Below are 24,189 nucleotides of genomic sequence, written 5' to 3' on the forward strand. Positions count from 1 at the left end.
CTGGTTCACAGGTCTTTTTTTTTTTTATACCATGCGGTGCGCTTAATTGCCACGTCACCTGATCATGGCAGGCCTATAAATAAGTATGATGTTACACAAGCTTCAGATACCTGTCACACTCGAGGGTGCTTCCCACAGTGTGTTGCTCATGCAGTGTCTCGTTCTGTTCTCAGGGAACAGGGTAACCCAGACGTTTTCTGTGCTCGAAAGTGTTTCCATAATAGTTACACTTGCATCTGTCAGCTCCATTGTGGTCGATCAACCTCTGCAGACCCGATAGCACTTGCCTCCTCCCCATCAGGTTCTTTCTTTGCAGAAGTCTCTGCCTCAGCCGAATCGACCCCAAACGGCCTAACAATATCCGGCTCAGCTGAACTGTTCTCATTATCGTCATCCTTTTATCTCTATTATTATTGGGACAAGCACAGACTAAATGTCCTGCTTTCCCACATCCAAAACACTTAATTCTGTCAGTGTTTACAAAAAAACACTTAAATAAAATCATTAGCATGGATATTGAGTGCTCGACCCAAATCCACATCACGAACATATAAATGAATCTTCTAAAGGAAACAATGTGTTTTAGCAGGGTAGAGTTACATCTAATTGTAATCTTCTTAATCAGTGAGACCAACTTGCCATAAAAAGAAAGTGTTAGCATTAAAATGTCATCATTAATGAATGGATGAATGTTTGAAATAGTGACTTCTTTGGATGGTAATTAAATCAAATCAAATCAAATTTTTATTTGTCACATATATAACCTACATAGTATGACATGCAGTGAAATGCTTTTTAGATTTTGCTGGTATATTTTTTTATGTTCTGAGGAATACATCAGTGTAAAACACGTCACTTCCTGTTGGCAGCAGGTGGCGCTATGACTATAACTGAATATTGTAATATAAAATATTTGAAATTTGGTACAGATTGAACATTCTATGTTTGAGTTATAACAATTTCCTGTTTCGTGGCATTGATAGCATGCTTTAGCATTTTGCTAAGAGTTGCTATCATGGTGTAACATTTTTCTAACATGTTGCTAGCATATTTTAATATGCTGATAGGAGTTCATCACAGTGTAAAACATGGCACTTCCTGTTGCCATCAGGTGGCGCTGTGAGTATAACTTAATATTGGCATGTAGATGTCATCAGGCGCGGAGAACTTCGCTCCCCCTCGGACCTCACGGAGAGCGTTGCTCGCTCTCTAGCTTCATGGGGAACGTTGCTTCTCCCTCAGGCTCCACCTTGAGCTTCGTTCCTCTTGCTGGCTGTGCAGTAGCCATTGCTCCACATTCAAGCCAAGCCGGGGATATCATGTCATCTCTCTGTGGTGCGAAAGAGACCGCTCCACACCTGAACCTCAGAGAGCATGCCCAGTTCCTGTCTGAGGTTGATGTCATGGCCGACCAAGTTCTGGTCAAGCCAGAGTCTGCCGACAAAGTTCTGCCTTCCTGTTCTGCTGAGGACATCACTCTGCCTTCACGCCCTGCTGAAGCTGTCTAGCGACCCCGGCAAGCCTGCCCCTACCTCATGCCTGCCCCTCGGCTCCTTGAGGAGCCTGCTATCTGTTGGACAATACCTGCCTCGAGACCTAAAGGGCTGTGAAGAGATTTTTCCCAGAGGGCCAGGACCGCCGGGGCAGGGAGTGTTTCCTGGTGCTCCGGGAGTAGCACCTTTTGGGGGGGTTCTGTCATGTATATCAGAGAAGGAACTCTGAGCTACAGTTCCCAGCAGCCACTGCACCAAACTGCATCAGTCACATGACCACCTGCACCTGAATCACGTCATGTTAATGAGAAACTATGTGTATATAGCCACAGTTTGCACTGCACTCCTTGTCTTATATTTGTCTTTCTTTGCCATTGTCTATGTTGCTGTGTTATGGTCTTTGTTTCATGGTTATTCTTTGCCTTAGTGTTTTGCTGCCTATTCAAAGTTCATGTTTTGTTTCAGTATTAATACATTCTAATCTGCACTTGCATCTGTCTCCGCCTTGAAATCGTGACACTGTGTATTTCTGACAAAATAATTTGCTCACTCATCCCAAAAAACCTTGAAATTTTCACAGAATCCCTCACCCTGAAGCAGTTTTATATTAAAGTGCCAGTATGATCTATACTTTTTTGTGACATACATCATTAGGTCTATTGTGATTAAATGGTTATCTGAAAACCCAGTACGGCACATGACTGCTTTATAAAGTCTACTTCAGTTTGTTTTGGTAACATAAAACCTGTCAAGTCTCATTGCAGTGATCCTTGTGTCAGTAACTTTGACCAATGTTTTATTCCCTGGTTTTACTCCCTCCACATGTCAACCAAGCCACACTGACTGATAAGCTCCTCAAGTGCCTTAGCAGACTGAGGGTGTGGTCCATCCCCATTCCTGTCTAGGGTGAAATCTTGGGTGCAGTCCCAGTCCTCTCCCATTACCACTTAGGCTTTGCTGCCACTTTGTTGTGATGCTTTCTTTAGTTTATAAAATAACAGTCCTCTCTCAATGCCATTGTTGGGGGTGTAAACATTTATAAAAATAAATGTTTACATTTCTGTTTCTGCCTGCACCATTAAGACCCTACCCTGCTCTAGCTCTATTACTTGTGTGTTGATTTCACCCAGTGTTCTGTTAAAAGGTATTGCTACTCCAGCACTGACATTGGATCTGTCTCATTTGCCTGGTGACTGAGTCTCTTGCAAGAAAATTACATCCATATTTTTGTGTCTGCGACAGGACAACTCAAGTCCAATCACTTAGAAATAACATGATCAGTCTGAACAGCCTGAAGGACTGTGCTGAGTTTGGTGGAAGTAGCTTGAAAGCTCAAGGAGTTATAACAGTCAGAAATATTTAATTCAAGTCAAAGAATTTTGGCCATTTCGAGCTTCTGTAATTGGAATTCCCGTAATTCCTGGAAAGTCAAGTCACACTAAGTCGGAACAGGCTGAAAGTCTGTGCATGTAGCTTGAAAGCTCTGGGAGGAGTAGTGTTTAGAAATTTTGGGTCTCAGAAGAAATTAAACTTTTAATAACAAGAAACATAATAAAACAAGAATAAATATTGGTAGATCTTTTCCAGCATGAAGAAATGTATTAGTGGATAAGGGGATAAAATTGGATGTGAAAATGGAATTAATGACGTTCCTCCTGGATACGTATGAAACCACAATCTGTAAAAATGTTCTTTCATAGAAATGAAAGTATTATGTATTATACATAAGTGATGGGCCTATTGTGGTCCATATCCACTGATAGAAAATGAAAGAAATGGAAGTAGTGCTAGATAACTACATTAAACCCCAGTTAACAACTAAACCGGTAGTGACAGTCAGCTAAAAAACTAATGGGTGCTCATTATAAAGAAAAACAGGACAGCTTAATATGTAATGTCAAACGTTGTCTGTAAAACATACTGTAAACTGATTTACTGTTAGATGAGGGTAAATTGGGGCAGGTTAATTGGTATGATATAAATAAGGGAACTGAACAATGCAGCTGAAGCTGATTCATCATTTGCACTCACATCTCTGTTTGTTTATGTATGACATGTTCATGAATCAGACACAGATTTGTTCATTCACACCATTCATTGTTCATCTGCTCTCATTTCTATACCATTTGTTGAATAAGTGGAAAAGTGTAAATGTATTTTGAAATTGAACTGTAGCATACTTGGACTGGAAGTATAGTGATGTCATTTGTTGTTCATTCATGACTTTCGTACTGTTACTATTTGGTGTTATGCTACCGAGTCATATTCATAAACTGTATCTTTGTTATTTGTGTGTTTTCATGCAATATGGACTCTCCGGTGACCTAACACTATGCTAAAGTACTGCTTTGGTCAAAGCCACCCAGTTGTACTGTTCTACATATGGCGATAACTCTCTATAAACAAGACAAATCCACAAACACATACAACAACGTGTACACATTACACTCATTCACACAAAACAGTATACTCAGGACTTTCATGTCTATACTCCTCTGGATGATGACTGTCCCTGCTGTATGAGTTTGAGAGAGTTTTTCTCTCTTCACTTAACCTTCTGTCATTATTTCTTAGAAATTACAGCCTATTTCCATGCACATGTATTATGTCTGAGCCATCAAGCAGTACTGTACAAATACCCATGCACTCCAGATACACAAAGTATATGTATGTGTGTGAGATTGATGAAGGGCTGGTACATTGGTGCTTCTTAATTAAGTGGATCATTGTTTAAAAGTCTGCTGAAATTTATTAGATCCCCTTCATGTTACTCTAATTGGAGATTTGTAGCCTGTAAATTGAAGATTTGGGGAAGTACGAGAGAATGCTACTAGAACAAGTTTGGGGGCCTCACCTTTTCTCTTTTATAACCAGAGACATAAATTCCATATAATATAATGTATTATATATAACTGATGGTCCCTTTGTGGTCCCTGGTATGAAGGGGGCCAATACATTGTGCATAGCAACAGACAGGCTACAGTTACAGTAGAAATAGTCTACATATCAAGTGCATAATACAGTAGCTTAAATACAGAAAGCTTAAAGAAGCTGAGGGTGAAGGTGATGGACTGGCCAAGCATGTCTCCAGACCTAAACCCTATTGAGCATCTGTGGTTCATCCTCAAACAGAAGGTGGAGGAGCACAAGGTCTCTAACATCCACCAGCTCCGTGATGTCGTCATGGAATAGTGGAAGAGGACTCCAGTGGCAACCTGTGAAGCTCTGGTGAACTCCATGCCCAAGAGGGTTAAGGCAGTGCTGGAAAATAATGGTGGCCACACAAAATATTGACACTTTGGGCCCAATTTGGACATTTTCACTTAGGGGTGTACTCACTTTTGTTGCCAGCGGTTTAGACATTAATGTCTGTGTGTTGAGTTATTTTGAGAGGACAGCAAATTTACACTGTTACACAAGCTGTACACTCACTACTTTACATTGTAGCAAAGTAACATTTATTCAGTGTTGTCACATGAAAAGATATCAAATATTTACAAAAATGTGAGGGGTGTCCTCACTTTTGTGAGATAATGATTGATATATATATATATATATATATATATATATATATATATATATATGTGTGTGTGTATGTGTATGTGTATACATATATACACATATTTATTCTCTCATTTCTTTTATCTCATGATTTGACCCTTTGAATCATACCAAAAGTGATATTATCTTGTGAAACATATGCAGAGAAAAGTAGTCAAAACCTCAGCCTTAGTGGATAAATAAAATCTTGCTGATTTTACAGCACAGCCAGATTATACTATAAAACCTTCTGATGGCTAGAATCATGGTAAGATTTTAAAAGAAACTTAGTGGTGCGTGACATTTAAAATAAAAAATATTGTCAATTCACAGGGATGTGTGTATTTGCAGTGAACAAATCATCCCATTTCTGTGCTTATCTTCTGATATTCCTCAGGTAGAACAATTTGTCCTTGTCAGCCCCTGAACAGTAATTCTGCAAGTGTGCTACTTTTAAATTCTCTGCTGTAGTCTGTGTTATATTTCCAGAGGCCTGCATAGGAGAAAAGAAAAGATACCCGCAGGAAGACACAGTGTGATAGCTCCTACACTGACCTTCTGGCTATCTGATGTATAGCTTTATCTTTCAGGCAAAATGTTAGAATGTAGTTCTTTAGCTAAATCAAATTACCATGGCTTTCTCTGCCAACATCTCTCAACCCTCTGCTCCCCTGCTTAGGCAGTGTCAGGGGTCAAAGTCAAACACAATTCTGCAGCTGTCACTCAAAACATGATGGGATGTTACTTAAACGGTGATCATATAGGCAAAGACCCATGAGAGAGAGCGGGAGAGAGATCATTTTTGACTTTTATGGTTTCTTCAATGTATCAATTTCACATATTTACATGTTTTAAAACACCCTCAGACCCCGCAGCCCACACCCTCCCACACAAAAATCTCTTCAGTTAGACACTGATTTCACTTTCTAAATCCATAGGAAATGCAGCTTATCATGTTACTGAGAAACTGAACACTTCTCTGTCCTGAATAATTTTTGGTCTTCCATGGTGGAAAACTTTATAGACTTTTACGAAGCACTGACACTGGAGACTCCATTCAGACATGTTAAATAAATGTCTCCATACAGAAAACTTCACCAAACCGGCAATTATGAGTTGTTCACATTTTTATTTCTTTATTATTTGCTACCAAAAGTCAGCACCATAATCAGTGCCCACCTACACTACCCCTGCACATCACATGACCCCACTGATTGCACATACCCGTTCCTGATTGCACATAATGATCACTGAATTTAAGCCATGCTCTGTGTCCCAAATGGAATACTTATACTATATACTAAAAGTATGTACTCTTTTTGTGTAGAAAAAAGCAAGTACTGGAACATACTAGCAAGTCATGTAATGAAAGAGAACACTGTCACCATAAACAAACTCCTCGTTGAATTTCAGCTTTTCTTCATTTCTTTTTCCTTATATAATTTACAGTAAACTATAGCATTTCATTGATCATTTCCTTGATTTATTTATCCACATTTCATTTACACCTCTCTAAAATGCATCCTTGAGTTTGGTGAAGCAAACCATCACAAAACTCCACCTCCCTTGTGTAAGGAGGAGATGTAGGCATTATTAGCTCAAAATGTGTACACAGGTCCACACTTTGAAAATCTACCGGAAACTAGACCATCTGGGTACCTTTGGGACACTCATTTCAACATACTACGATTTGGGACATACTAATTCTCATCTCGGATACTATTTAGTACGGATAGCATGCCAATTAGGATGCAGGTATGGTTTTTGCAGGTTCCAACTCCTGAATAAAAAGTAATAAACATATCAGAACAAGTGTATTAATATAAACATGTGATTTGAATTACAGTCAACACTACTATCAGAGCTGCTGTTATAGAAAATTAATCAAAACTTGAGCAGTCACAATCAACAATGCTATGGTTAATGATTTTACTCTTCCATTCATTCTGCTTGATTTTAGGGTTATTGCTAAGAGAGCAATGGTTTACTAATTCAGTCAAAATCATTTTTGGTCAGATTAATTTAAAAAATCAACAATAGGATGAAACAAGAAAACAAAATTCATATTGAATGAGATCTTCCGCTGATGTGGAGCTCAGCTTACTGAAGAAATCGTCGTCTCTGCCCGCTGTCTATGTACTGAAAGTGCACATTTCCGACAAGCCTTTCATCTAACTAAATTAGCTTTCATTTATTATAGATGATAAACAAGGCTTAGATTCAACTTAATTAAAAAGTCAAACAGTTCTTTTAACACAATAGGCATTAACTTCATTGCAACTTTTCAGTGCTTTTGCTTTACAGACCAGAGAGGAAAGACACACAGACAGACAGAGGAAAGTATAACATAAGTGAGATGAAGACAAAGAAATTCATATTTTCTGTTCATTTATTCTGCTTATACACTGTATACACTTCAGCTGACCACACTCATTTTATTACCTGCTGAAGTATGCAATATCTTTGTATTTATATAAACTTACTGTGTAGATAATGTAAAATTCAGCTCAATTACAGAGATAGAGAGAGAGAGAGAGAGAGAGAGAGAGAGAGAGAGAGAGAATGAATGTCTGAGAAAGACAGTATGGGAAGTCTTAAAGTAGAGCCTAGACATATAAAATGACATGTTCATGTAGATGCTGTAACTGAGATGTGGGCATTGGTATGTGGTGTGAACTCTTGCGACATGAGGCTGAACTCTTTCAGTAGTAATTAATCAGCGGGCCTCCACACACAGGTTGCATCCCGAAGCCATGTGTGTTTACCGACCTTCTTCCAGGACATAAATAATTAGTGGCTATAAAGGCGTGATTTAGTAGAATGTTCCCACCACAGCTTCAGTCCCACTAGTCTGAACAGACTGTGGCCAGGGTGACATACATGCACACATACACATGGAAGTTCGTCCGTTGATTTTGCTGGTTTTTCCGTCATCGTCACCATTTGGGGGGGTGGGTGGGTGGGGGGTATTTCAAGTTTAAAATGAAGCAACGAAGCTATGGATGTGCAGATATCCAACAAGTACTTTGCAGGCACGAAATTTGTGACTGCAGTGTGGGCAGACAGGCTGTTCCCTGTATTTGTAAATGGACATTTCGTTTCTGGCCTGTTTTCTGGTTTGGCGCTTCCTCCTTGCTTCGCCGATCCTTTTTTCCTCAAAGGCTGTGGTTCCTTGTTTCACTTCTTTACACCAGGCATTGCGGTCTCGTGAGATTATTTTCCATTTGTTATAGTCACTATTGAGGTCCTTCATATTCAAGTTAAGAGTATCCCTGAAGCGTTTCTTCTGTCCACAGCGAGATCGTGATCCGGCTACAAGTTCACCATATAAGATGTGTTTGTGCAGACCTGCATCCGACATCCTGCTGACATCACCGGCCCAATGCAGCAGAATTTGTTTCAGCATTGCGAAGATGCTGGGTAGTTTTGTCCGCTCCAGGACTTCAGTGTCTGGTATTCTGTCCTGCCAGTTGATGTTAAGGATATGTCAAAGGCAATTGAGGTGAAAGTGATTAATTTTTCCTGGCATGCCGTTGATAGACGGTATAAGTTTAAGACCCATAGAACATGGAGGACAGGATGACAGCCTTGTACATGCACAGCTTCACTGAGAGGTTGATTTCAAGTCTATGCCAAACTGGTGACCTTAAACGTCCGAAAGCACGGATGGCTTTTGAAATTCGGGAGGTCATTTCATCATCTATTAGCACGTGCTGAAAAACAGTGCTTCTGAGACAGGCAAATTTGTCGACAGCAGATAGAAGTTGATTATTAACCCCCAAGGCAGGTTTTTGGTATGGCATACAAGGTTGATGTATCACAACTTTTCTCAGTGCTGATGGTGAGTCTGAAGTTGTCACAGGTGGCGGAGAACAAGTCCAGTCTTCTTTGCATATCCATCGCACTGGTAGCATTCAGAGCACAGTCGTCAGAAAACAGCAATTCATACACATGCTGGAAAGAACCCTTCGTCACTGCTTGAAGCCTTCACATTTTAAACAGTTTACCATCAGTGTGGTATTGGAGTTCAACACCAGGGTTCTCGTCCTTGTAAGCATCCCACAGCATAGTGGAGAACATGAGACTAAAGAGGGTTGGGGCAAGAACACAGCAAGCGTGCTATCGTGAAATTTTCCGACGATTTGAATAAATTTGTTTGGTCAGTCATTCTTTCACATTATTTTCCACAGACCTTCTCTGTTCACCATGTCGAAGGCCTTCGTGAGATCAATACATGCAGTGTGTAGGATTTGTTCCTGACATTTTTCTTGTTATTGACGAACAGCGAAGATCATGTCCATGGTGCTCCGCTCTTTGTGGAAACCACATTGTGTTTCTGGCAGAAGGCCTGATTCCAGATGGTAAGTAAGACAGTTGAGAAGAATCCTTGCTAGAATTTTGCCGGCGATATTCAGTAGTGAAATCCCTCGGTGATTGTCACAAATATGACGATTGCCTTTCTTCTTGTATAATTGAATGATCATTGCGTCTTTAAAATCTTGAGAAATCCTGCCATGTGTCCAGATTTCTTGGAAAAGGAGAATCAATTGTCGGAGAAGTTGAGCGCTGCCATTTTTCTATATCTCTGCAGGAATCGCATTGGAGCCTGGCGCATTTCCATTTTACAGTTGTTTAACGGCTTTCTGAGTTTCTTCCAGGGAAGTGAGGAGATCCAGGGCATCGTTGACTAAACACACACACACAGACACACACACACACACACACAAACACACACAAACACACACACACACACTCCCTTTATTGACATGGCCATTAGAGAAAAACCAATGCACTGATTTGACAAAGTAATTTAAGTTTTTGTTTTATAAACACTAATAAAAAGAAGAAGAGGAAACATGGACTAACAGAGAAAAAACCACAAAGGTTTATAAAAATAATCATTTAGGTCAAAGGTCAAACAGTCTCTCTCTCTCTAGCCCACCCACCCCCATCCGAGTATCAGACAATTAACATATTTAAAGGTCAAATGCCTTGCTTTTATTTTCTGTATGTTGATTTAATTGAATGTCTGGTTGTACTCGCTAGAATGGCACTCAATAACTTTTTTTTTTTTAAATATAGCTTTATTTTCCAGTTATGATACAGATTGCTTGTTTTACATGACATCACAATAGTCATTTTTAAACACAGTAAAAAACAACAACAAAAACAAAACCATGCAACTCACAGTGCAGGTAGTGTGTAGATTTACATACTTGCTTCACTCATCACTAGTGTAGTACCATAACTTTGACATTACAATTACTTTACAGTGAGGGAGGGTAAACAATCCAGAAAGTCTTTGGTGTTTTCCTAACATTAAAAAGGATTTTCCTGGGAGTGCAGTATGATTTGATTTTGTTGATCCAGTGTCTTCTTAATGGGGGATGTGAAGATTTCCAGTTAATTAATATGCATTTGTTACCTGCGGTTCTAGCCAGAAGGGTGGAATATTTTTTTATGATGAGAAGAATCTAATAGGTTGGTGTCACATAATGGAGCTGAGGAGCAGGTTGAGGCAGACTTGTCAAGGTCGTGAGAGGGGAACAAGTATTGGGCAGCTGCGCCGTCAGTCATAGGTGTGAGCTGGTCATGGGATGCCTTGTCATTGGCTTCAGACAGGAGCATGGCATGGGAGGCTGTCTTGTCTGCCTCAGATGTGAGCACAGCTTGATAAGTTGTTTCGTCAACGTCTAGCTCAGACATGTCATGGGAGGCCATCTTTTTGGCCTTGGGCAGGAGCAGAACTTGGTAGGCCGTGCTGTCAACCTCTAACTGTAGCAGAACTGCGGAGGCCGTTATGTCAGTCTACAGCTGGAGCTGAACTTGGGAGGCCGTGCAGTCAGCCTCCAGCAGAAGTACGACTTAGTAGGCCGTTCCGTTGACATTTGTCAGGAGCAGGAAGTGTGAGGCCATCTCATTGGCCTTGGGCTGAAGCAGAACATGGGAGGTTGCCTTCTTGACCTCTGGCTGTAGCTCAGCAGGGGAGACCACCCTGTTGGTCTCAGGCTAGAGCTCTGGAGAGATGGAGGCTGCCCTGTCAGCCTCTGGAAGGAGCTCTGCGGGGATGGAGGCTGCCTTGTTGGCCTCTGCAGGGAGCTCGGCTGGATGGGCCGCTCTGTCACCCTCTGGAGGGAGCTTGGCTGGAGAGGTCGCCCTGTCGGCCTCCGACTCCCTCTCATAGTACGTGGTGAGCAGCTGAGTGGGTTCGGCCATCAGGCTAGCCCCTCCCCCAGTTTTTAAAATTAAATTTAAAGTCTACTTACCTTAGATCACTCTTAGGAAGCATACAAACTCGGCCACACTTCCCAGGCCAAGGTTGCCTGTGGTGATCAGGAGATCCGCCCATTGGTGAGCTGAGCCGACAAACCGATAACATGAATCTCAGCCATTGTCTCTCTTTAGGCTTGGGGTATGGAATGGAAAAAAAGCCATTCAGTGGGCTTTCAATGCCAGTGAAAGGGGCAGGAACATCAATGTCAACTCACTGGGGAAATTGCACAGAATCAAATACCAGTATGGTAAACTTGGCCTGACATCCCTTATGATTTTCTGCTGCATCCATGATGAAGCCAACGTATTCTGTTAGATAATGATGGGTGAAAGGGATGCAAATGCAGTAAAAGGTTTATTATGAGAGAGGAAGGCAGACAAATCCAAAATGTGAGTCAAAAACATAGTCAAAAAACAACCACAGGGTCAGGAGATCAGCAAATGAGGAAAAACTAGGAAAACGAGAATCACTAAACACGAGAGCAAAAACAGGATCAAAAACCATGAAACAAGAACAAAGAACAGAAGGCTCGATGGGGCTTAGGTGGCAAACACTGAAACACAATACTTCTGAACTTAACAATGAGACACAGGGGTTTAAATATACAAACTAATCAGAAGGGGCAACACGAAACAGCTGATGACAATGATGAAACATCAGGGAAACAACCAATCACAAGACAAGGGTGGAGACAGAACATAAACCCAAACAAAACTCAACTGTGAACATCAACAAGGGTGGGGATCCATATCTGCTCCTCGCAGACTCTCCACCGGTGTCCTACAAGTCTCAGTACTTGGTCATTTTCTGTTCTCCCTCTACACTCAATCTCTTCATGAGGTCATATCCTCACATTGGTTTTCATACCACTGCCATGCAGATGAAATTCAACTCATCTTCTCCTTCCCTCAATCAGATCCTCTTGTTTCTGCTCAGATCTCAGCATGTCTGGCAGACATCTAAACGGATGGCAGCTCATCAGCTGGAATTTAATCCCCGCAAAACTGAACTGCTGTTCATTCCAGGTGATTCATCACAGTGTAAGGATCCCTGGACAACTGTCTGATCCCACCACTACTGCATGCAAACTTGGGGTAACCATTGACAATCGACTGTCCGTTTCCTCTCACATTGCTAATCTTACACACTCATGTCGATTTCTCCTTTACAACATCAGAAGGATTCATTCATTTCTATCCATACAGGCCACTCAGGTGCTGGTTTAGTCTCTCGTTATTTCAAGACTGGACTACTACAACTCACTCGTGGCAGGTCTGCCTCTGAGAGCCATTCAACCTCTCCAGCTGATCCAGAATGCAGCTGCTTGACTTGTTTTCAACCTTCCTAAGTTCTCCCAGACCACTTCACTGCTACACTCCCTCCACTGACTTCCTATAGCTGCCTACAAAGCCAAAAATGGACCAGCACCCACTTACCTCAAATCACTTTTCACACCCCGAAATGCACCATGCTCCTGCCGATCCTCTAGCACCGCTAGAGTGGTGCCACCATCCTTCAGGGTACAAGAAAGGCATGCATCAATACTCTTCTCTGTTCTGGCAGCTAGGTGGTGGAATGAATTTCCCCTAGATGTCCAAACAGCTGCATCACTGGCAGTCTTCAAAAACACACTGTTTTCGTGTGTGTCCCTTTAAATGCAAATGAGCTACTGCTCCGCGCCCCCTTTCTGGAAGAGAACAACTTTGGTTCTCCCAAAGAGGTGAATGTCTAAGTGGAGTTACACGAAGTCAAAGTATTTGATGCGATTCTGCCCAAACAGAAAATGAATGGAGTATAACTGGATTCTTAGTGAATTTAGACAAGCTTCCATTCGTCTGCAAAGTGATTCAGGAACTCCCAATTTGGAAGGTTGTACATATCAAAAAGATAACAGATGAAAAACACCATTAATCAAGCAATATTATGTAATGATGCCTGTTGTGATCTTTGGTCAAAAATAAAGAGGAGAGCCCTAAACCAAAACATGTCATGGATGCGGAGGATAATTGAAAATAAGTAATTAAATCGATAATAGAATCTCAATACTTATTCAGGGGTAGAAACATCTCTATCCTTGTCATAGGCTTTGAGAAAGTTCTTAACTTCGGTCGGTGTGGAGAAGATCTTTGCTTTTCCCATGTGCTGGATCAGAAGTTGGGAGGGGTATACGAAGGAATAGTAAATGTCTTGATCTCTCAAAATCTTACATGCGTTCTGCACCTCTGTGCTAAAGTCCAGGAAGAAGTGAATGCACCAGTCAGAAGTACACCGCCTTATGTTCTCTCGCAAATTGAAAGATTTTCTACTTCTCTTTGAAGTTCAGGAATTTCGCCACGATTATTTTAAGAGTCAGTCTGTCCGATAATATGTCGCCTTTTCTGAGTGCTCTCTTGATTATCGAGGAGGACGGAAAGTTTTCCAGGCCAGGGATCTCAGGGAATAAAAAAAACAGCCATGTTACCTCAGAAACACTCCAAAGTGTTTGATCTCCTGATTTTGTTCTCCAGATATTGCACTTTATCCTTAAGGTAGGAAAAGTCCTTCTCCAAGCAAATAGTTATAGAACGAGTGTCCCACAAATCGTCCCCTGCAGCGCTAACCTGAGTTTCAATCTCACCCATTTGTTCAGACAGTGTTGGCATAGAGGTTTCAATGCAGGTCAATTTAAACTTTTCAATGCATTGGTCAATTTTTTTGTTGATATCTTCGCTGGTTTAATCTCTTTCCAGAGAGTATTCAATGAAATTTTGCCTTCTGGGTCAGCCATGTTTGTTAGCTTCGGGGGTATTCCTGCTCAGTTGTATTTTATGACCTTTCTGACGCAGGTTATTTACTGCTATAAGCAGTAAAGTCTGTTAAATAGGATATAAATCCAAACAATTTTTTAGAAAATGGATATTACTGAAGGATTATCGATGAATAATCCAGCCAGAGGAGCTCACTAGTGCATGTCTAACCTTGCCACCTGCATCATGTGACCCTGCCAATGCACTCAATCAATTTAGCCAGACAAAATTTGATCCTGGATTTGTAGGGTGTTCATTTTTTTTTTAATCCTTATATGATTTCCTGGAATGGAAGCTCATTGATTATTTCCTAGATTCAGAGATTGTGCTGTGGGCATTCAACCAACAGTACATCTACACAAATTTCTGAGACTTCTTTATTTAACTGCTCGTTGAAAGGTTCCAAATATAGAATCCATTGGGAATGCTAGAGAAGTTAACCAACCACAATTAACTACCAGTTAAGCAGTTAACCATCCATACCAACTATTGAGTAACTTTTTTTTTTATTTTTTATAAAAGAATCATTTTCATATAACATAATTTGATGTTCATTATTTTTTCTTCAAGCTTCTTAATCCCTGACACAAAAGGTCAAGCATGATATTTAAACAGCAGTCTTTTATTTTGTGTTACAAAAGTGTTTAAACATTAAGAATTAAACAGGTTACCTTTACATTGACAAAGTTCTGGAAGTGTCAGAATTTTTAACATTAAAATCTCCGAGCGTGACTGCTGCTATGACGCTTGTATAAAAAGAGGACAGCATAAAATTACATGAAACTTCTTAAATGCTTAGATTTGCTGAGGAGAAATGAAAACTAGTTTCTTGTGTGAAATTGAGTTGTTCACATTTACTCTATTGTATTTAATGTCATTTCTCACGTGTTGTCTAATATCCTAATTGAAAATGACAACAAAAACAATGAATAAATTATGTGCAAGTGCACATTTAAAAACATCATTTCACAGGAAAGTATGTGTTCTTTTCTGTACGTGTAGAAAAATTTGCACTTGAATGCAAGAATGCGCATATGCACACATCCTCCGTGCAACATCAGCAGAGAACCACGTACGAGTACAGTTAACACAGCAAAGGAAATGTTCTGCTCCTAGATAGAATATACACCCAGATACACAGTAATACCATTATTACATTATCATATTAATATTTTATTCCTGCTCCTCACCACAATCCCATGAGGGTAAACCATTCTTTCATCTACAAATGAGACATAAGAGACAAAGACAGAACTGGGGCAATAGGTCCCAGACAAACAGAGAGAAGTGAAAGACACTGTAGGACAAAAACCTGCTCTGGAGCATCAATCACTTATCCCTCCTTGGACATGATCAGTCGTTCCCCATGGGCAGGTTTAACAGTGGCACACAGAATATTTAGCAGCAGCAGGAGGCTTGGGGTATTACATTTGCACAGGTGTCCATCTGCTTTACTGTGTCTCTTATCTTCACATTATGTTGGATTTGCACATGAGCTTCATAATAATTTTTCACTTACACTCGTGTGTTTGGGCTGTTTATTGCATTGCTGTGTGGCTGACTCATGGCCCATAACCAACCTTTTCTCATAGAGTTTTGATGCAGAATTTGCTCATTATCCCTGGAGTCAATGCTATCAAGAGCACAGTGTCTGCTGCATGGTCAGTAATAAGCTATTGAGTTATGGATAGCTGATGCAATCCTGTTAGCAGTATTAGAATGGATCAGATGAATCGATCTGTATTCATTTGTTTCCTTGTACCATTGGGTCATTCAGTCAGTACCACTGTCTGTTAATCTTGATGGGGTGTGTGCAGTTTTCCTGCAAAGATCAGCCAACTCAGGCAAGATAGAGTCCACATCCATAATCACAAAGTATGTAGCGGACATAAAGATTAGCTATCTCCCATAATCATGGAAGGTTTAACTTTACCTGGCTGGCAGTTCACCTGTTTCTAATGATTTTACCCTTGCGATTTCAGGACGGGAGTCCAGACAGACCAATACAAAATGCAGAACTTCTTTATTAGGAGACAGACACAGGGAAACAGACTTGGGGAAACAGGCTCAGGAATAAACACACTAGGTACCAGGGCTAGCAGAAACTTAGTACAACTGAAAGAAACTAAGAAAAACATACAGTGGATAAACTGAGCAATAACAACTGTGAGAACACAGAACCACAAACATAACCTTGATGTAGTGTTCCAGCAACAGAGGACAAAAACCAGGGAACTTAAATAGGAGCACTAATTAATTCATGAAAATGAAACACACATGGAAATGGTTAAAACACAAAATGGAGGAAGACAACAGAAGAAGAAGTTCTGCAAGGACAATCAGGGTGCCCTCTAGTGGCCAAAGATGGACTTGTCCCTGAGGGCCATGACATGTGAAGTTATGTCATGAGTGAACATCAGTCCTGGCAAGTAATTTTCTGTAGGCTTGCACCATATTTCCATAATATGCGAAAACAAAGGCCTCAATCAATCTTCAGTGCTGTTGACTATCAAAGCTGCCTCTAAGCATTAGTTTCTCTTACTCCCCTTTTACATTCACTCTTCCATCACCCAATTTTGTTCCAGTGTTATTTTCCCTTTGGTTTCCTCAAAAGTTAATGCAACATTGACCAGGTTCATCTCTCTCCCATCACTGCTATTCATTCTTGAATGGCTGAGCAAACACAATACATTTCTGCAGGCATTTGTAAAGCTGTCGACAGCCCGCATTGCCAAGCAGAGGGAATGATATTATTTTCATATTGATGTTATGAAAATGTCAGAGGCGGACTCCGCTTGTCTCCTCTAGAAAACAAGCAGTACGTATCATCTATGTTGAAGCTGTACTGTGAGTGCAGAATTACCTGCGCTGCACTATCAGAACTGTGACAAATGAGAGGCAAGAATTGTTCTTATTTATAAATGTTGAATTCCTAAGATATTATCATGTTTACCTACATACAGTATGCTTTCTGTTGAACATTTACAGGTCTTCTTTTTTTATTATCCAAATAGGAGGAAATGCAAATGGGGTACTTAATGCAATCATAAACCAAAATACAACATTACTACAGACCATCGTTCAAGCATGGCTCAAGCATGTGTGGCATAGGAGGGCCCAGTGATTAGTAGGACAATGCTGCTGAAAAGTAATTGTCTGTTAAGGACAGCATCCAGATTGTTTGTGCAAGGAATTCAGCATTGTTCTTTGGGGCCAACCCCTCCACTCCCCCTCAGGTCACCAATTACTGAAACCACCTACATATCTTAGAGGCTAGGAGTAGCCTGTGCCAGTAAGTAGGAGGAAGACATACTGCTCAACCAAGGGACCAGTAACCAGAGGTCTAAGAACAGATATATGTATATGTATGTATTTGTGACACGTGGATGTTGGGTGGTAATAGTGGTGTTTTCAGACAGAGGATGCTGATACTGTAGCACACATCAGAACAGGGTCAAGCCAGTAGAATAGTTATACGTAAATTCTGCCCGATTTATATTCGGCCCAATTGTATTGTACTTTGGTGGATTCTGTCAGAAGGTATGTGGCAATCTCTCAAGCTCCTGCTGATTCTGTGCATTTGACTGTAGATGCCAGCCAGATTTAGGGCTGTATATAGTGTTTGGTGCTCGGCCCGTGGTCTGACATTTGTGTAAATTTTCATCAGCTTTAAACTAAGATCAAGACCAAAATAGTCACTTAAGTGGAAAAAAAAAAAAGTTTATGGCCTCTTCTCTTTGAAAGGTTTGAGAGAAATCCTCAGGCTTGTGGTCTAACTGAAAAGTTCTATGCTTTTTGTCAGATATACTGTACCTGTGGAGTTTATGGCAAAATTGGGATAATTGGGTTTTCAGTGGCATTTATGTGCATAATAGTTTGATGAGCTTGGCATAGCAATGTAGATAGTTATAGATAGTTTGCAGGTTTTACCATGAAATATTAGGCTTATGGAAGCTTCAAATAAGGTTGGGGTCAGGCAAAGTAGTTCTCCCAAAGCCAAATTTTTCCAGAGCTTGCACTTATAAGTGCACCTATTGGTGAAAAGAGAAGAAAGGTAATGTTTTGAACAGTTCCTCACAAATTAAAGTGTGAACAGTCCTGGTGTTTAGGATTGCTGAAATGAAAAAAAGTTACACATTTGATATCATATGATATGGTGGTATCTCGATAAAATACGTTTTCAACACAGCAAAAATCATCTGAATATGTCTCAGGTTTCCATTTTCAACTCATTAAAACATTCAACCGTATTAAAGTACAATAATTGAATATTTATAATGACACTGTTGTGTGATACATTCAGACTCTTAGCAGCGTATAGTGAAAGAAAAGCTGTGCATTACAATGTAACAAAATGAACATGGCTATCAGGCAGTAGCTCTCTGGCCAGGCTTTCAGTGGTGTGCAGGGTTGCCAGGTCTCAGTGAAATGTCCACCCCAACTACATAAATAAATAAATAAATAAATAAATAAATAAATAACTGAACAAAAACGCCTAGCCCATTTTAAAAGGAACGTGCCTTTTTGGTTTTTATAGTCTTTGCACCTTAACTGATTTAATATTTGCAAATAATTCTTGTTTTAAAACTATCACAATTTGGTGTAAAAACCTGCCAAACTTGTGATGCTTAAGGGGGAATGTCTGAAGTCAGGCAGCCCTCTATAGCTCAGACAATCCTATGTTCTCCACTTTACTGAGTGGGCTCATATCTGCAGCTATGAACTTCCCAATCACATGCTGATTTAATGCAGGAATCAGCTGGGAAATGCTATGTTAAAGCAGCAGAAAGTGTGTGTGTGGGTGTGTGTGTGTTCATCTACGTGATGTATGTACCTGTAGATGTAATGATATTAGTGCAGGCTAAAATGCTTGTATATGCTAGCATATTAACTCATGAAAAACAATGTGCTTAGAAGTGTTGAAATACCTGTAGCCTCTCCTGATCTGAGACAGCCAGGAAGTTCAATTTTCAGAGGAGGGATAGTGGCCTTGATTAAATGTTTATTACACCTCACTTGAAAAAAGACAACTAGCCTACTTCATTATGCAGTCTGTTGAATGTATGTGATGAATGTGATGAGTCTCACATTGAGAGCCTTATTTTGGATGATATGATACAATACACTGTAATGTTACATACCTACTTGTTATAGATAGTGAATGGAACTTGCTTTGATTGCAGAATGTGGACTACTCAGCCTTGACCTGGGTGTTGATTCCCATGATTCTCGTTTTTAAGAAAATGGAAGCATGTAACTGTTACGCAGATGGTTAGTCATGTGTTGGCTATTGGTCAGTTATGCTGCAGTAATAGCATAGTGCATGTTGGCCATGATGTCTTAACTTGAATGGTTGGCACTTTTTCTGAGAAGACAGATAAGGGTATGTTCTGTTAGCTGGGTATGGGATGAGGAAGGAAATCCAAGAGGAAGGTAGGAATGTTATCATTTCAATCTTTAGTTATTCACAAGTCCCAGTGGAACAAATACCATAGAGCATTTTTATTCCAACTACTGAAAGCAAACAGTTCTTGCTTCAAGGCCATAATCTGAAGCTGGGTGCTAGCCATGTCTAATGTGCAGTTGCTCACCTCCCTCATGTAGGATGATAAAAGATCAAATAAATAATGTGGACTTGTCTGGCGCAGTCAAGTTAGCTTAGAATGAGTGAGAGAATGGGGCCACTGGTGTAATACTAGTGTCCTGAACATGGGTAGACACAATTTGGGGTTCTAGAAGGTTGGAAATCATCAGAGGTGGTGTAACTGAGACAGTTCAACACACCTGAGATTTTGAGCTTTCAATGGTGACCCCTGAATAGCTTCAGTCACTGCATTAAACAGGTTAACCACATTGGCCATTTCACAAGTGTTTCCATTCACATCGACTGCACTGTGTTTGGAAAAATACTTACAAGGTCAGAATGCTGATGGCTGAATGAAGTAACGTAGGACAATGAGATAAAAACATGCACGCTGGGAGAAGTAGCAGCAGCAGAGGTTGGAAGGCAAGGGGACGATGAACACTGGATACTCAGAGGACAAAAGACTGAAGGCATAACACCAGTACATTTTTATTTTCATATGCTTCATTAAAACACTGGTGTTAACCTTCCATGCTCAATCAAAACCTGTATATGAACTATGGAATTTCATACAGTATTTACAGTACATGTCTGAGTGTACCATTCCTGTTATCCAGCATAATCCCCATGAGCTATACCTTATCACATCTGCCCAGTACAGTTTGTCCTTTCATAGCTTCTGTCTACTTGTCCTGTTTTTTTTGCTTATACTAGTGTTTAGGGAGGTGTCTTTGAATAAATTCAATTGTAGCTGTTACTGCACTCTGCTGTACGGTAAAGCTGCTGAAGACAGCATTCTAACTCACCTGAAAAATGGGCCTCCTGCCCACCTCCCGGGCTGGAAAAAAAAACATGAGTTACAATAATCCTACACATTTTTATTGTTGTTTAACATGGAACGATAGTTTCCATTAACAATCACAAAAGACAGCAAACAAAACAATGAAAACTTTATATGCTTTGTTCAAATTTGAATTATAGGTTACAGTGTGTCCCATTTTTACTTGAAATTTCTTTCTTTTTTTCCAGAAATTCCACATACTGCATGAAAGTGTCCATGTCGCTAACTGTGTCAGAAAATGACACAGACCTGTGCTATAACTCTAAAATGAAGTATTTGGAGAAGGCTGAATTGAGTAAGGGGAAGGACATCCTCTGTCCTGACATAGATGACTACATCCAGCCTGGCAAAGACCCAGAGCTTGTGTGGTATAAGGTAAGAATTTTGTGACACTGTGCATTTATAAAGCAACTGAAAGTTGTAAAATACGTTTGAAAGGTTAATGTCTGATTTGACCTCAACAGTATAATCAGTGTCTATTTAAACGATCATGTGAATCCATGTAATGCAGTGCAACAGATTACACGTCTCTCTCCGAATGGAATGACTTTCCCATCTTTCACTACTCTGCTGTTCCTTCTACTCATATTAGATATGTTACACATCACATTTTGAGGCGATAAAGTGGAAGAAGGTGATACGAGTTTATCTAGCATCTGCCAACAGCTCTGGTGATCCCTAGAACACGTTTGAATATTGTTACTCTGAGTATAGTGAAGGCGAGAGAAAGAAAAAGAGTGAGAGAGATTCCCAGGCCAGCACTAAAAACTGAAAACAGATCTGTTGTCAAAACTGTCACTTCTGAAGTTTTACAGCACTCATTGTACTGCAGTCACTCAGGGACCTCCCACTTCAAGTCAATTTATGAACATGTCAGCTCATTGAAATTTGTATGTAGGGCTATCATGAATGGCATTTTCTATAACACTACTGTGTTTCTCTCCGTCTGTCTCCTTTCTCTCAAAAAAAAGGAGTGTAAACCCAAACAGTGGCGACAAAGCATTGTAAAGAGGAAAGATATGCTCTCGATTAAGGACGTGAGAGAAGACGACATTGGAAATTACACCTGTGAACTAACATTTGGAAACTTTCTGGTTCGAAGAACCACCGAATTATCAGTCACAGGTAAGACATGCTGTAATATATGTTTTTTATCCATTTGTGCGGGATTATTAAAAGTAAAAAGTGTTTTTCTGAGTTGTTGACTATGACCACATTAGTATATTATTAAAATTGCCTTTTTTTATTTATTTTCATATGAGATATTGTTAATGCTCTGACGGTTTTGCATCTTATCTCTTGTTAAAAAAAAAATCTTATAAATGTATGAGTTTAGTAACAGTAACTAAGGCATTTACTAGTTTAGTGATTCTCAAAATGTTAAAGCATAGCCAGTATTTCCCTTATTTTCCTTTTCTTACAGTGGTGTAACACACTATCCACTACAATCAAGCTATTATAATTATTATTTAGTTATTATAGTTATTAATGCTGTATGACTGGTCACTTGAATCCAGTGGGTTTAAGCCAGATCTCAGTACCTCAGAACCTCAGAACATGTCACGCTATTGGTGGAATGTTCAGAAATGAAAAAAAAGCTCTATGGCTTCAATAAATAACCAAGATATTATTATACACATTTAATTAAGTAGCTTAATATTTGATTTGTTGGACTATTTTCAATTTTAAATCAGTGGGTCTGTGGAATTTATTTTACAATTAAAGGAGTCGCTTGCGAAAAGTTGCTTGCTGAAAATCTCTGGACTAGATCATATAAATCTTAATGATGAGAGGACAATTCAACAGTATCATCTTTATAACACTCTGAAATCAATTCAGACATTAGGAACATCGATATGAATTACACAGAACAATCAGTAAAAGTTTAATTTAGTATAAATAGTTAAAACCCTTTAAGCTAGTCCTTATGTCTGAAAACTTTTATTTACTGTTCTATTGTATGCAAAGATGCTGACGTTTCCCCACTTTTAAGACACTGTGTTGCAGTCTGAACTGCTAGAACCAAAACGTCTAAACATCTAGAGTGAGAAACAACATCTAACTCGATTACAAAGTCAACAAAGATGGCAGAAACTGATCTATAAGATATTAAACAGCCGCTGCAACACGGCTGGATCAACCGTTCTTTTTTTTTCTGTTTGTTGACCAAAGAAACCGTCAACACTGACAAACTGTCATCCTGATTTTGTTAGTTAACAATCTCCAACGCTTAAAGAACAGAGAAGGAGTGATTGTTTATATACAGTAGTGACTTCATTCTGCCTGCAGGATTTTTCTAGAAAAGGAATGATTGGAGGTTATTTTAATGTGATATCTGACTTTCAGTGATGATGACATATAGTATTGCTATCCTATAATATAGTTACAAAAATAACCTTACAACCAATTTATCCTGTATTACAGGCAACCACGTGTAGATTTTCTCCCCAAAATGTTTATTTATACCAGGTAGCTTTGAGTTCTCCTCTACAGAGCCAAATCTTATAGTTACTAAATACTGAGTTTGATCTCATACAGAGTTAATGCTTGACTGAGATATTTATTGAGCTGTGTCTAAAGCTGTGAAAAGCTCCAGGTCTTATGTGTCAACTAGTTGATCTAATAAACACACTATAACTTGGTTTGTATTTAAAAAGAACACATGCGAACATTTTTTATAGTTATAAAGCAAATTTCACTGCCAAAACACTGCCATGAATTAAGTCCAAGACCTCGTTTTTCCTTTCTGTGGAGTAAGACGTGAGCGCTGTAATCAGGATGATGACATTGTTAATGCTCCCATATTGCACCAGTTTCGGCTAGCTGTAATTGCTAAGCAGTGGAACAGTTCATTAGATACTTCAGTAGTTCTGCTCTCTCAACTTAGACCATAATGTCAGAATAAACAGAAGACATGTAATTAGTGATTTGCTGCCTCTAATGTGAGTGGCTGAAAGCTGAGTCAGACCGGCTTAGGCTTTCATGTGTATACAGGTACGTACGACAGGTGTTTCGAGGTAATTACTTAATCTTATTGTTACTGACGAGTGAAACTGAAAAGGTAAAACTGACTGTTTCCTGCAGCTCCTTCTGTCGTGTTAACTTTCTTGTTTTAACAGTAATAGAGCAATTTTTAAGGTTAGGCCAGTCTTTGACATTTATTTATTATTATTGTTTTTTAATGTCTTCATAAAAAACTCAAATCTAGTATTTCAGCTGTGACTGACTGATTGTCTGCTGTCTGTGGAGTAATTAAACCTTTCCACTTTAAATATTTCACGGCTGTTATTGCATGAATGAGAAAACTTTCACTGCAGTCCGTGTCTCCTTTTGAAAAGAACATGGTGTAGAATCGGCTGGATAAAATACAGATTTAAGGGGCCTTTGGACAATATTTTAGCTCGTGTTACTGCATTTACAGTTCACTTTCATATTTAAATGTAGTGGTGTACATACAGTGCCCTCCACTAATATTGGCACCCTTGATAAATATCAATATCAAATATGTTTAAATAAGGCTGTGGAAAATGATCTTTATTGTTTAACCTTTTGATATTTTGTTCAAGAAATTCACTAAAATACTCTGCTCTCATGGATTTCAAACATGCAAATTGCAAATACATCACAGGTTTATCCGAATGATTAAAAAAAAAGTCTTTGTTAAATATTGG

The 24,189-nt window shown here is 39.6% G+C and overlaps 1 protein-coding gene across 1 annotated transcript in view; it reads left to right on the forward strand.

The window, feature by feature from the left end:
- il1rapl1b (interleukin 1 receptor accessory protein-like 1b) overlaps positions 1-24,189 on the forward strand; it is a 313,259-nt gene that overhangs the window by 92,873 nt on the left and 196,197 nt on the right. The window contains exons 4-5 of the mRNA XM_017458332.3: positions 20,707-20,893; positions 21,490-21,643. Coding sequence (XP_017313821.1) covers positions 20,707-20,893; positions 21,490-21,643 — 341 coding nt within the window. The remainder of the gene's footprint in view (positions 1-20,706; positions 20,894-21,489; positions 21,644-24,189) is intronic.

This window comes from Ictalurus punctatus, chromosome 27 (genome assembly GCF_001660625.3).
Source record: "Ictalurus punctatus breed USDA103 chromosome 27, Coco_2.0, whole genome shotgun sequence".
Taxonomy (NCBI): Eukaryota; Metazoa; Chordata; class Actinopteri; order Siluriformes; family Ictaluridae; genus Ictalurus; species Ictalurus punctatus.